Here is a 15,869-nt window from a genome sequence, read left to right on the forward strand (position 1 = left end):
TCTTCAGAAAGTCCCACAGAGCCAGCACCTGTCACAACTCCTTAATTCCTGAGGGGGGGTTGGGTTATCAGTGTGAGTATCAGTAGCTTGACTGTAAGATCATGGCTAGAACTTTAGTCACAGAGGGCATCAATAAAAGTTTTTTTTTTTAGAGAATTGGTGGTTCTAATCCCATGGGTAGAGCCATCAGTAGAACATATATAAAGACATCTTAGAGGCACTCTGTTTTGTGAAGGGTGGGGGCGTAAGTGAAAGATTCCCTTTAAAAATTGACCCACTCTACTTAGGATAGGTCACCAGCTTCAGATAAGAAGGGTTGTGGCAAGTGGCTTCTTCTAGATTTGCTTGTTGGAGAAATCGAACCTCTCTGGTTGAGGGGACCGATGCCATCTCCCAGACCTGTATCACATGAGGTCATCACATGGCCACGTCTAGTCCCTTTAACTTAATGTGGGCTGAGCTTCAGCACCAGGCATAGTCATGGTCAATGTATGACAGTATGTATAGCGGGAGAGCTGTCCTATGCTTACTCAGCATATCCGGGACAACCCCTTTAAATGCGCAATAACTAATTCACTTGTCAGACGTGCTGCTATGCAGCTTCTCCCTTTTTCCCATGGTGAACCTATTGATGATATAATCCACTAATTATACATGGGTTTAAGTCTGATCCTGGATTGTAGAATAATCCTAAAGGTAGGAGAACATACTCCAACCCCTCCTAAATCCCCACACTCCGTGTTGTTTTGTTTACTTAAGCCTCTTTAATGCCACCTTCTAAATGAATTTATATATTCCCCCCAATGGGACGACGCTTCAGTCGAACTCTCCCATCCCTGCCAAGTATAGCTCTCCATCCCCTACACAAGGAGATCAATAGAAAAATCTCTGCGGCTAATTAGCTTTCCTTCCAAATTGATCTGCTCCTGGTATTTGCCATTCTGTGAAATGTAAAACGCACCCCCGTCCGGAAGAAGGGAAGTGTAAATCAGATTAATGTTCCGCTCCTGCCGTACCAGATAGATCCCCATTAGTGTTCTTCAAGACGCTGCAGGGCAAGGGGCCAGGTTTGGACAGTACTGAGTCGTTTTAGAAAATAGTAAAATGACCGATCTGCTGCTGTAAGTCATTCGTGGACACAAAACTCCCTTGCTGTGGTTGTGTCCGGTTTTGCTCACCTTTAATTGCTTGCAAAGGAATTAACTGCAATACCAATTGTAGCCTAATGGCAAGAGTGGCGCTATTCACAGAACAAGTGTAGAGACTTAATGTTCAGTGTTTATCTGTCATTTTGTGTAAAACCAGAGACTTGTTTTTGACACTCACACTTATCTTCGTGGCACCTTTTTCAGGAGTCCCCTGGAGAGATTTCAGCTGCAAAATAAAATGAATATTTGAAGTCAATTCACATGCCACATGTCATCTACTACTGGCATCCTAGTCCTACTCAAACTACCCTAGATGAAAGTATGAGACTATTAGGTGACTATAGGTTTTTTATTATACTTGCCTTATTGGGGTCCAGGTCTTCCCACTGAACAGGCAGGGCCTGTCTATTAAAGGCTGGACTTGAATTATGACCCATTCATAAGGGACACTTGTGGGGATCCTAGAAGTCATTCCCTAACCAGTATGAATAGGAAAACATTTACATTTGGGACATGCCCTTAATGAAATCCTTTTATTGGAAATATCCAGGCGTGATAAAACTCCCACTCTCGAGTGACGCCTTAAATTTAGCACAATGGCACCTTTACGCCAAACTTTATTCTCCTAGCCCTGGTGCTCACTCAATTTCCTCACTGCCACCACCTATCTTTAAATTAATAATAATAAGGCAAATATATATATATATATAACTATATACTGTAAGTCCCTCAACAATTTAAAAACCCAAATTACAGATTTAAAAAATTACACAATCCTCCATACAATTGCTAAAAAAAAATCCTAGTAATGTTATTACTAATAGAAATTTAGGGGGAAATTTATTAATGCTTCTACACCACCTCCATGCCATGTGGGCGTGGAGGGGGCAAAGAGGGGCGCAGCAGCCAGAGGAGAGGACAAAGGTTTTTACACAAAACTAATTTTAACACAAAGCTATGCCAGGTTGGATCTGGCGTAGTATTGCTCACTGGCCACGCCGCCTGCAGGATGCCTCAAAAGGCCTAAACCTCTTTTATGTATCTGGTACGACAAAGGGGGGCATGACCACTATCATACACCTTTAAGATTCACTAAGGCTACAAGCAAAGACTTATTAAGTTTTAAGATTTCATATACAAAAGTACAGTGCACACATAAAAAACATTCAGTTGTCACATTAAAAAGGTTACAAATCAATCTACAGACAATACATGCAAAAACAATGATAAAAATAAAAGGGATAAAAAGGAATAGCCTTACTAATGAATAGTAGTGTTTATTTTAAATCTCTAACTAATCCAGCCCCCTTTGTATTGTTAGCTGGGCTTGGCTACACCTTTAACATATTCCTATTTTTGCCATATCTTCTTCCAGAGGTTTTATAAGGAGGAAATATTCCCACTACATTCCCCAGCATGAATTAACAAATCAAACAAAACTAAACCCTATCATGAAATGCTGGGCCAATTGCCTAATATCTATTTCATTGGCTTCCCAACCCCAAAGCTAAGGACCCTGGTCAAGGAGTTAAAATCTATGAATTATGAGGCTGGCTTTGAAGTATTGTTTTGCCATAATCCTAAGCAGCCATTTTAAGACTCATGGGAAGATGGAAAGTCTGCATCAATATACATTTGCTATTTATGGGACAGAGGAAACACATAGGGGGGGGGGGGGGTGTAGAGCAAGCATTTGGCCTAATGGCTAAGTGTTAATTTCATTATTATACAGCCACGGTGGTTTTAGCTTTGTACTTTTGGTATTGGGCTCTGTGTTTAGCCAGCAGTTCTGGGGTAAACAGAAAGTCACTCTGTCCAACCACCCACAGAATATCACTTCCTCCGACCACCCATGGGATGTCACTTCCCCCAACCACCCACGGGATGTCACTTTCCCCGACCACCCACGGGATGTCACTTCCCCCGACCACCCACGGGACGTCACTTCCTCCGACCACCCATGGGACGTCACTTCCTCCGACCACCCATGGGACGTCACTTCCCCCCGACCACCCACGGGACATCACTTCTTCCGACCACCAACGGGACGTCACTTCCCCCAACCACCCACGGATATCACTTCCTCCGACCACCCACGGCACATCACTTCCTCCGACCACCAACGGGACGTCACTTCCTCCGCCCACCCAAGAAATGTCACTTCCTCTAACCACCCACAAGACGTCACTACCTTTTACCACATAGAGGACGTAATTTCCTCTGACCACTCAAGGGATGTTACTTCCTCTTAACATCACTTCCTGTGACCATGGGATTTAAGTTGTCCACAGGTATAAGGAGACCACTCACTATCCAAAGTGGGTCCTGTGATCCCTCAAAACTTTCATCCAAGACCAGGGTTCGAAAACTGGGAATGTGGAAAGCTATCTACCTTTAATACGGTGATATCATATCCGTAAGTCGCTTGTTAGCAATGGCTGTAGGTCCATATCAGTCACCAGTATTATAAAAGGTACATGGTGGGAGGAGGCCCTGGAGTTTGATGTTATGTTTCCCGTACATTTTCATGAATTTTTCCATACAGACAGTTGTCTATTGCTTCGACATATCATTTACACTATAATTTTCACACAAAAAATAAAAATCCATAAGCAGAATCAATGCACAAGATGGCTGTAATGCGGCAGAATCCTCTTTATTTGATGCAGTTTTTCAGAAGTGGATAAAACGCCTCTCGTTGTGTGTATATGGATTTATATATAGCAACACTCACAGCATAGCAACTAAACAGCGCTCAGGGAAAGTGGAGAAAACCGCAACACAAAGAGTCTGCATCCATCCCCATTATCTGCCGCTACAATTACTCATACAGATCATCTGGAAACCTGCACCTAAAAGATATTTGTCACATAAAATATCAATAAAATGCGGATGTTTGTGGCTCTAACCTTGACAAATAGAGGAAATGTCCAAGGGGTGTGAAGACTTTTACAACTCACTGTATGACAATGACATTGGGGGATTAAACCATGTCTTGTATCTTTAAAGGAAAGCTGTCGAGAACAGGCACAACAATTGGGGGGTCCAATAGAGAGAGGGAATTATAAGTGAGGTACTGTAAGTGGTGGGAGGGCAATAGAAGTTACAAAGTTATAGCAAAGCCAATATTACCAAAGACTATAAGTAACAAGGTGGCTCAGTGCAAAGTACTAAAAGAGTACAGGCGGTCCCCTACTTAAGAGCACCTGACTTACATACGACCCCTAGTTACAAACGGACCTCTGGATGTTAGTAATTTACTGTACTTTAGCCTTGGACTACAATAAACATCTATAACAGTTATCACAGGCGTCTGCAATGAAGATTTATTGTTAATCCTGGTTCTTTTGACAACCCAACATTTTTAAAATCCAATTGTCACAGAGACCAAATGAATTTCCTGGGGTTACAGTTATAAAATATACAGTTCCGACTTACATACAAATTCAACTAAAGAATGAACCTACAGAACTGATCCTGTACGTAACCTGGGGACTGTCTGTATGTCCAAGATGAAGTCCCCTTTATTAAACCCTGTCCCCACCTTTGGGCGTGTGCTATTGTTTTGTTGTATCTAGTGAATTACGCGTTGGAAAACCTCCAAAAAACTGGTGGTAATGACACTTGTTACATACCATTGGTGGAGAAGGTATAGTAGACCCCCCCCCCCCCATGGTTTTTGAGGACCATGTATGTTAGGGATGAAGGAGGGGTCCATATACTATACAGAGTGGGATTATATATAGTGGGCACAATAGGGGTCTGGGTGAGGGCACTAAATTTATTTAAACAGAGGGGTAAATGTACATTGTGGTGGCCAGTATAGCCCTAAGGCACAATGTACACAGGGTTTGCTATGGGGTCCAATCTATTCTAGTTACACCCCTGGCTTTCCCCCTCCTACGTGACTGAGAGGGGGGGGGTTCTACTATTGTGATGGGGAATACCCCAAAAAGGAAGATGGAGAAGGATCTTTGTAAGCCAAAAACTCCTATCAAAGGGGGATCCAACTGATCATCTATTCGCAGGATATTCCATACATGTCTGCAAAAACCCAATGTGGAAGGTTATTCTAAAAGCGTACAAAACCGCTGCTCAAATATTTACAATGGAAACCCAACAGCGCCGTCACATCTAAGTAATACGCATCAATTTCACCGAATTCTCCGTCACCCACAATTGTCAGTGATAGGACCAGGACCAGGCATTGTCTTCCCTCACGTCTGGGATGTGCACATTTCCCTCCTTATTTTGCATACGTTTCTTCCAGAGCTGCAGAAGATCTTTGAGAAATCGGATCTTACAGTATGGACTGGCACAGCGCCAGGGAGCGGGGGCTGATGTGTGGACTATGCTAGACATTAGCAGGCACAGCCTGTACTCACCAAACTACCCAATATCTGCTCCTTATATATTAAAAGCGCCCAGACATAAGCCAGCTGAGAGACGCCAACCCCTGCTGCAGAACTAGTGACTGGCGCCACCGGATGCCCCTCTCATACCACTAGAAGGTGCCATGTTTATGGAACATGTTATAACACACACTGATTACAGATGGGATGTGACAGAGAAATGCAGTCCCATCTACAAGCAGTGTGTTATAGAGCAGGAGAAGTAGAGCAGATTGTACATACTGTTCTATCTGCAGGCAGCGTGTTATAGAGCAGGAGCTGAGTAGATTAGATATCTTCTCTGTAACGTGCCACCTGCAGATAGGACACTATGTACTATGCCACCTGCAGATAGGACACTATGTACTATGATGCCTGCAGATAGGAAATTATGTACCAATGCCATGTTGCCTGCAGATAGCACGCTATGTACTATGCTGTCTGCAGATAGGACACAATGTACTATGCTGTCTGCAGATAGGACACTATTTACTATGTTGCCTACAGATAGGACACTATGTACTATGACGCCTGCAGATAGCACGCTATGTACTATGCTGTCTGCAGATAGGACACTATGTACTATGATGACTGCAGATAGGACACTATGTACTATGATGACTGCAGATAGGACACTATGTACTATGCTGTCTGCAGATAGGACACTATGTACTATGCTGTCTGCAGATAGGACACTATGTACTATGTTGTCTGCAGATAGGACACTATGTACTATGATGACTGCAGATAGGACACTATGTACTATGATGACTGCAGATAGGACACTATGTACTATGATGACTGCAGATAGGACACTATGTACTATGATGACTGCAGATAGGACACTGTGTACTATGATGCCTGCAGATAGGACGCTATGTACTATGCAGTCTGCAGACAGCACACTATTTACTATGTTTCCTGCAGACAGGACACTATGTACTATGCCACCTACAGATAGGACACTATGTACTATGCTGTCTGCAGATAGGACACTATGTACTATGATGACTGCAGATAGCACACTATGTATTATGTCGCCTGCAGACAGAACACTATGTACTATGCCACCTGCAGATAGGACACTATGTTCTATGACGCCTGTAGATAGGACACTATGTTCTATGACGCCTGCAGATAGGACACTATGTACTATGATGCCTGCAGATAGTATACTATGTACTATGCCACCTGCAGATAGGACACTATGTACTATGATGCCTGCAGATAGTATACTATGTACTATGCCACCTTCAGATAGGACACTATGTACTATGCCACCTGCAGATGGGACACTTTGTACTATGCCACCTACAGATAGGACACTATGTACTATGCCGCCTGCAGATAGGACACTATGTACTATGCCACCTGCAGATAGGACACAATGTACTATGCCGCCTGCAGATAGGACACAATGTACTATGCCGCCTGCAGATAGGACACAATGTACTATGCCGCCTGCAGATAGGACACAATGTACTATGCCGCCTGCAGATAGGACACTATGTACTATGCCGCCTGCAGCTAGGACACTATGTACTATGATGCCTGCAGATAGGAAACTATGTACTATGATGCCTGCAGATAGGACGCTATGTACTATGCAGTCTGCAGACAGCACACTATTTACTATGTTTCCTGCAGACAGGACACTATGTACTATGCCGCCTACAGATAGGACACTATGTACTATGCTGTCTGCAGATAGGACACTATGTACTATGATGACTGCAGATAACACACTATGTATTATGTCGCCTGCAGACAGAACACTATGTACTATGCCACCTGCAGATAGGACACTATGTTCTATGACGCCTGTAGATAGGACACTATGTTCTATGACGCCTGCAGATAGGACACTATGTACTATGATGCCTGCAGATAGTATACTATGTACTATGCCACCTGCAGATAGGACACTATGTACTATGATGCCTGCAGATAGTATACTATGTACTATGCCACCTTCAGATAGGACACTATGTACTATGCCACCTGCAGATGGGACACTTTGTACTATGCCACCTACAGATAGGACACTATGTACTATGCCGCCTACAGATAGGACACTATGTACTATGCCACCTGCAGATAGGACACAATGTACTATGCCGCCTGCAGATAGGACACAATGTACTATGCCGCCTGCAGATAGGACACAATGTACTATGCCGCCTGCAGCTAGGACACTATGTACTATGATGCCTGCAGATAGGAAACTATGTACTATGATGGCTGCAAATAGGACACTATGTACTATGCTGGCTGCAGATTGGACACTATGTTATGTATATACCCTCTAATGTAGGTATACATAAGGAACTACTCAAACATATACATCTCACAGAAGGCTAGGTCCATCCTTTTCCATGTTTTGCCAGTACTATAAAAGCAATGTCTGACCAACCTGTATAGAAGAGACAATCAGCAGATGTCCGGTCCTCTGTAACCACTACTCCTTCTAGTTGTGACTCCTTTACTACAATACATTTTGGCAGCTCGCCCTTATCGCTCAGTAGGCATTAACACGGAGGCTGATATTCCTAACACTGCACTGCCCTATTCATTTCTGTTAAAACACTTGACATTACCAGTCACAGTATTTTTCGAATAATCGCCATGGGGGATGGATAGCAGAATGGATGCCAAAAAGCATAACTATGCAGTTCTGCCATACTCAAATGTCATATATTATAATGTGAGCAAGGTTTAAAGGGGACCTGCCAAATTATAAACACAGTCCGCTACAGCAGGAGGAGCTGAGCAGATTGTTCATAGTGTCCTATCTGCAGGCAGCATGTTATAGAGCAGGAGGAGCTGAGCAGATTGTTCATAGTGTCACATCTGCAGGCAGCGTGTTATAGAGCAGGAGGATCTGAGCAGATTGTTCATAGTGTCCTATCTGCAGGCAGCATGTTATAGAGCAGGAGGAACTGAGCAGATTGTACACAGTGTCCTATCTGCAGCCAGCATGTTATAGAGCAGGAGGATCTGAGTAGATTGTACATAGTGTCCTATCTGCAGGCAGCGTGTTATAGAGTAGGAGGAGGTGAGCACATTGTACATAGTGTCCTATCTGCAGGCTGCATGTTATAGAGCAGGAGGAGCTGAGAAGGTTGTACATAGTGTCCAATCCGCAGGCAGCGTGTTATAGAACAGGTGGAGGTTGTACATAGTGTCCTATCTGCAGGCAGCAGGCTATAAAGCAGGAGGAGCTGAGCATATTGTACATAATGTCCTATCTGCAGGAAGCAAGTTGCAGAGAATTCAATCCATAAATTTCAATGTATACCAATTCCCTGTTCTTGCTCTATAACATACTGTCAGTAGATTGGACAGCATTTTTATTCCTAGAAGAACGTTAATCCACACTGCTTTGAAAAAAGGTTATAGGTGAAGCTCAGGATGCTGAGTTATAGGGAGATGTATAGGGTCTTTATATTAATGATCAGTCTGATTCCCCAATTAACTACAACTCCCCATATCTCATTTCCTTAGGCCAGAGGAAGGGGTTCTTAAAAGCCAGTGCAGTCACTTACCATTTTAGGGGTGCAGTCACTTACCATTTTTAGGGATTCAGCAGGCAAAGGATTGCTCACCCCTCATCCTACAGTAACTTTATATTCACTAAAACAGGCAACTAAAAGCTGTCACCAGGTATTCAGTGGCACTTTTACATCAGTACACTGTTCCTCGTACCCAGATTTGGGCACAATGCCCAGGACCGAGAGTGACTGTAATGAGTGAGCAGCTCCCGGCTGACCCCTGTCACAAGTTCTGTTCTCTATTCTAGTGATGTTTGATCCCTAGTAGTTTTCGTGCACATTTCGGTTAATTTAATGGAAAGCCCACCCGAGAGAATTTATGCAAAAATATATTTTAAAAAACGGAATGATTGTTCAGACCCCTTAGGACCCATCCGCAGGCATGTAATGAACTGTGACCCAGTACAACAGAGCACAGCCATCATTAGGCAGAACATAAAGCGCTCCATGGCCGGACAATCTGTGCACCGCCAGCCTCGGAAAGCTCTCGGTGACCGCCTCGTATTGGCTTGTCATCATCTTTGATGCGTTCTCCGTCCTTCCCAGATTAATTGCAGTTTGTGTTAATGAATTGTGTCTGGACTCTGCTCCGACAGCCGCCCTCATTAAAATCCCCAGAACATTTTTTGCATTACTGCCTCTTATCCAAGCACATGGCTACAAGGAAAGATTGTGTGAGTCAGGAGAAGGAGGGGGGCCCCGAGCTGTAAGGAGATTAGAAAATTAATATTTATGGCCAACTTATTCATTAAAGGGCCATCAACAGTAAAAATGCGACCATATTTGGTCCGTGAAAAGGACCTTATGTTGGACATCTTTAATGCTTAAGAAATTATGCTCCTGTGTTAAAAACATTACAGACCAGCATAGTCCTTTGGAGAGTAAGGCCTCATGCACATAACGATTATGGTGGACGTGAGATATGGCGTGCCACAAAACGGCAGCTAGGTCATGCCCAGCATTGGGGTCTACAGTGCACGGTCATGGAGTGGTGAGCACACTGGGGCACATTTACTTCACTGATCCGGACTGTCCGACGAGGATGAAGTCCGGCACGATTCACCAAGATCGCGCGCCCCATATCCTGCATGTGTCGCTTTCCCCGCTGAGGTCTGCCAGAGTTCACCATCTTCTTCCCGGTGTATGTGAGTGCATGTCGGGTTGTCCGACAGCCACGCCCCCCCATTTGTTCCGCATGAAATTTGCCGCAATTGCGCCAAAATCCAATTGCGTGCGCCAAAAAACCCTCAAACGCGCCACAAATTGGAAATAGTCTGGAAACCGGACGGAAATGCGGTCCCTTAGTAAATGTGCCCCACTGTGATTGTGCACTGTGATTGAGCTGGGCGGCAGTTCCAATGGAGATGGGAGGGGTGAGGATCAAACCCCCCTTAAATCTCCAGCCTGCTGAAACAGGCCACAACCTTAGGCATAAGGTATGATATTCTCTGGTCTAAACTCCTAGCTGTATCAATTGAGGGACGTCTCACAGATAATTCTGTAGGTTACAGTAATATTTTAGAACTTTGAGATCTCTGATGTTGCAACCAGAGATTCCAGGGTTCCAGAATGGAATCACGAGAACGTAGTTCCCAACTGAGAAGCTACTCCATCTTATATAACTCATAAATATATACCACATTTCTATGAGTTCATTCATTGGCGTTTCCATTGATTTGTTCTGGTCAATTCTTAGGTATATAGTTTCTTTTTTGGGATATGACATCCAACTTTTCTAACGGCTAGATGGGGGCTCCTGGTAGTGGAGCGTTTCATCCAGAATCATGTGTGTTGAAATGTTGGATTGAAGAAGTCTCTATATAACCAGAGAATAAGTGTGAAGATTATGTGAGAGATCTACCAGTCACATTATTGATGGTCTCCTCCACCGCTCGTCACAAAGCTGCTATGAATTGAAATGGAATTTCCTCCAAATAAAATATGGGTGAACACATTCCACATTTTGTTTGCTTGAGTTTCCTATTAAGTGCTCATAAACATGATTTGGGTTTGTATATTACTAGATATCTCAGCATCTGAATATTATTACAAAGAGATTACAGATGAACAAATCAATTCTTTGAATCATAGATTTTCCAGCACAAAGTCGGATGTGATTTTATTTTATTCCTTTTTATTCGTGAATATTTTCGTACGCCGGCTAGTGCTATTGGTGTCGATATTCCCAGAATTTAGCACTAGGATAAGGGTTAGGTTAACCCCAACACTAACATTTACTCTAATCCTAATGAAAAAGAGGACCAGAAGGGGGTTCTATAGCAATTTTCAGGAGAACTGGAACAACAATAGTTTGGACCCATTCAATTCGCACCTATAATATATCAAAGTCAAAGCTTAAAGAGAACCCGTCATGCAAAATAACCCCCCTAAACTAAATATATTTTCATAAACTGCCATTAGAGAGCTTTGCCTCTATCCCTTCATTGTCCCTCTATATGCCTGTAAACCTGAGCAATGAGGTCCTAAAGCTGTATGCAAATGACCTGTGAAATGTCCAATGAAGCATTAGCATATTCAAGCTGTCCACTCTATTCATGAGTGGGAGGCACAGCCACACCCCCAGTGCTTGACTGACAGCCTGTATAATGATGTGAGGCTGTATAATGATGTGCTTCCTGGTGCTGGCGCCCCCTGCAGCCTGTGTGTGCATGTGTGTATAGGAGAGATACAGCAGCTCCAGGCAGCCATGTTACAGCAGAACATGTCAGATTCATGTGTAGCTGATGTCTGTGTCTCTCACCTGTATATTAGGAGGATGCAGCATGTCAGCAGATGCAGCACACACACTAGCCATGCTTTACTATACATTACACACAGACATGAGAAGGGGGGGGAGAGGGGAGGGGTAACAGGGGTGACATCACTGCCTCTGACCATGTGACCAGCCTCATTTACATGATAAAAAATAGATGATTTTACAATGAATAATGTATGAAATAACTAGATAAAGGCTGGGATGGGATCCTTGTGAGCTGCTCCAACAGGTAGAGGTGACAGGACTAGTGACACAGACCTGATGACAGGTGTCCTTTAAGAAAATCATATCATGGAAGATTCACTCATCTGTAACGCACATTCATACAGACAAGGCATATTCAATACCAACCCAGCCACACAAAAAAAATGAAATAATTTAAAATTTAAAATTTTCACTCTTATTAGTTCAGTTCCTAGACCATATGGGACATTTGACTTTAGAAATGTTATCTTCTCTACCCCTCCACTATATATTTGGTTATAACACTATCTTTACCTGGTTGTCTGCCCATGTATCCTTGTTTGCCCAGTCCTTATGGCTGCGGATATACCACCATTGGATCTCCAATGAGTAGGGGATGTCACCACTGCCACGGAAGGAACACGCCATCTCCACATCTTCTCCGGGATGTGCGCTAACATCATGTGGGATTTCCGTGAACAAAGCTGAAATATGTAAGGAAGGATGTAAATTAATTCAACCAGACATAAAGATGATTTACGGTATACAGTATACTATATCATACAGGGAAAAAGAACATAAGCTGAGCTCTCCATATACAGAATACAGTTGAGCTGCTACATGACTGGTTCACACCTCATAGGGTGAATGTAGATGGGGTTGACCAAAGTTATAGGACCACAGGCCTTGTGTTATCTGGCTTGTCTCCCTGCACCTATGCTATGCTAGGAAAATATGCTATGTTTTCCAGGATGGGATAAGGAAAACCACGCCTCTTTTAGCTACCTTGTAAGGCAGCTCCCTTGACATCAAGCATGACCTTCAGGAAGCCTTATGACATGATGTGGGATTATATCTATTCCAGAAGGAACAGGCTCCCAAATGTAGACAACAAAGTTTTAACCTGGTTGGGTCTCTTCAGTACAGCGTAGGGAACTGGTTTGGCTAAATTCAGTATGCTGTACTGAGGAGACCCAAGCAGGTTGAAACTTTGCTGTCTACATTTGGGAATCTGTTCCTTCTGGAATAGATATACTGGTTTGGTTTTAATCCCGCATCATGTCATAAGGCTTCCTGAAGGTCATGCTTAATGTCAAGGGAGCTGCCTTACAAGGTAGCTAAAAGAGGTTTGAATTCCTTATCCAATCCTGAAAAACTTAATTGCCAAAGTTTCTGTAAGAATAACTCTTACTTCCCGACCCTGCTAGTCATACTTTTCCCCACTCCCCGAAGCAGCAGCAGTCTCTTCTCCTCAGAAGTCGGCATATGTGATGAGGATGTACCGTGTACAGCCGCCGCACAGAGGAGGAGAGAAAAAGACTTCTGGGAAGCTGGCAAAGGTGTATAAATGTTTTTAGATTTTTTTTTCCGAAACATATCAGGGAATGAGAGCCATTATATTTCAGGGGACTAGAGAAAAGGGGCTATTATAATGCTCCATTTCTGTGGATGTGACTATTGGCTACTGTGGGGGAAATATGACTACTGGCTAGTGTAATGGCACATACTGGCCATGGCAGTCTCTGGTTATTTAACAATATGTTTAGCCTTGTGTTTGCCCTCAAATGGCTCATTGTAATGTTAACGCTGTATAAATGCAACAACTTAAGAGCTTGAGTAAATACATTCATGCAGTAATGAAATCATATTCGGCCCTTTAAAGGGCAATCACAAGACAGATGTGATCCCCCGGTGAAGATGAGTTTGCCATCCATGACCAAGAACAAGGTCCTAAAGTTAAAGCCCATTGGATATTTACCCTTCAGCTCCTAGTGTTGTACCCCATAGATACATGGCGTCTGGCACCCACTTATTTCCCCCCACCAGTGACGAAGCTGTCAATGAATCTGTAGACATCTGTTCCTCTGAAATGATCATAGACTGACCAACGACACTTGAACATTTCCATTAATCTACCATAAAATTTTACGAGCACAGCCGGCCACCGACGGGGCACACAACAACATTCACTATAAACCTTAATGGCCACTTCTTTATCTTCAGTAAGTATCGCGGGTGCCCATACTGTATAGACACATCATTACTGCTGTACTAATTTTGATGTTTGCTGTGGCGTACCGCCCTGCTCTGCTGCATTCATGGTAAGCAATGTCTCCCCGTGCATGAATAGAGGAATCATCTCCGCCATAATCATGTGTTACTGTCAGATTTGCGTGGATTGTATTGATTTCATCATTATGTGGCTCGTGCTGTTTATTCGCAGGGGTCAGCCATACAGCACATTGGTTTTTAGCCACTGTTTTCCGTACACACCTGTGCCCACCTTTCCCTCATGCCACCCCTCTCCCATTTTCTCCTTTCCCCTCAGGTTTCCCCCCTGTCTCTGGCTCCTTAGCTGTAGTATTTAGTTTCCCTTCAAGGGCCGCAGCGCACCATCTGTCAACAGAGCCGTAAAAAGCTGAAACATGCAGAGGGGGGAAGAGCCTGCAGCATGGGGAGAAGGGGGAGAGCGATAGATGGAGAGAACGATACCAAGAGAGCGAGAGTGATGGAGAGGAAAGTAGAACTGTCTGCAGAGCCGTAACACAACAGATCAGACAATACCACACATACAGGGGGACAGACGCAGATTAATAGCCCCCAGCAGGAGGGAAAAGGTGAAGGTAAACAATAGAGGGTAAAAAAAGTTTTATAAAAACGAAATGAAAAATAGGCAAAAAAACACGACCATATTGCTATTCTCTAGTCCAATCCAGACAACATCTGCCTGGAAGTTCTCCTTCTGGTCCTCCCTCAATCAATGAGCATATGGTACTAATAAGTGAAATAGTTTCTTATGAAATTGACCCTAATGTGGGTTAAAACTAGATTATGAGACAGCAGACAGGGCAAGAGATGAAACGACTTTGAGAACGGTCATTGGGACAGACCATCAATGTTAGATAATGAAGGAGCTACCCCTGCTCATCAGCCTGGTGACCAGACCATAACAAGGTGAGCAGTGAGTCACTAATAACAGTACACAGTTCTACACTTAGGCTACATTCACACTGACGTATGGAGGACGTATATACGGCCGATATACGTCCTCCATAGAGGTCAATGGGCGCATGGCACCCTACGGGAGCGGTATGGTGCAGCACACGTGCGACAACGTACTGCTCCGTACCCAGAAAAAGATAGGACCTGTCCTATCTTTCTCCGTAGTACGGCGCCGTGCGCCATTAAATCCTATGGAGAGGGGCGGGGGTGAGCTCTTCCTCTCCCTGTACACTGCCGTTGCCCGCTATGGTACGGTACGGGCGGGCAACGGCAGTGTGAATATAGCCTTAAAGTAGTAGCTGTGTCTAGTAGTACTCATGACACTTGTGTCCAAGCTAACAGCTTGAAAGAGATTGTCCACTTACATACTTAAAAATACTTATAAGAAAACTACCAACAGAATAGTTTCATATAAACCAGCATCACTTAAAGGAAATTTACCAAAACAAATTAAAAAATTCAGGACCTTGGGAAAACTGGGAGCAGACTTGCTTTCATACAAAAAAGAGCTGCCTGAACTGTCCAGACAAGACTAATGAACCTGAGCTGGATGACTCATACATAGCACCTCGGGGTTGGTGCAGCAATTGATTACTTCTGCCTGTCAGGGACAACACAGTGATGATGTATTCTTGGCTTCTGCATCGGCTCCCCACTGTCTTTTTTCATAGCTTTATTGGCCTTAAAAATGTGTTTTTAAATATGCTAATGAGCATAGTCACTCATCATCTCTCGGCAATTCCCAAGCATGTGTAGTCATCTATTTAATGCCCAGCCGCACTGAGGAGCAGCCAGATACGTACTGAAGAGGTGACCA

At 43.7% G+C, this 15,869-nt stretch overlaps 1 protein-coding gene across 1 annotated transcript in view; it reads right to left on the minus strand.

The window, feature by feature from the left end:
- VSTM2L (V-set and transmembrane domain containing 2 like) overlaps positions 1 to 15,869 on the minus strand; it is a 51,543-nt gene that overhangs the window by 3,947 nt on the left and 31,727 nt on the right. The window contains exons 2-3 of the mRNA XM_072112085.1: positions 12,365 to 12,534; positions 1,327 to 1,374 (exon numbers count right to left, since the gene is read on the minus strand). Of these exons, the coding sequence (XP_071968186.1) occupies positions 1,327 to 1,374; positions 12,365 to 12,534 (218 nt within the window). The remainder of the gene's footprint in view (positions 1 to 1,326; positions 1,375 to 12,364; positions 12,535 to 15,869) is intronic.

The sequence above is a fragment of the Engystomops pustulosus genome, chromosome 6, assembly GCF_040894005.1.
Source record: "Engystomops pustulosus chromosome 6, aEngPut4.maternal, whole genome shotgun sequence".
Classification (NCBI taxonomy): Eukaryota; Metazoa; Chordata; class Amphibia; order Anura; family Leptodactylidae; genus Engystomops; species Engystomops pustulosus.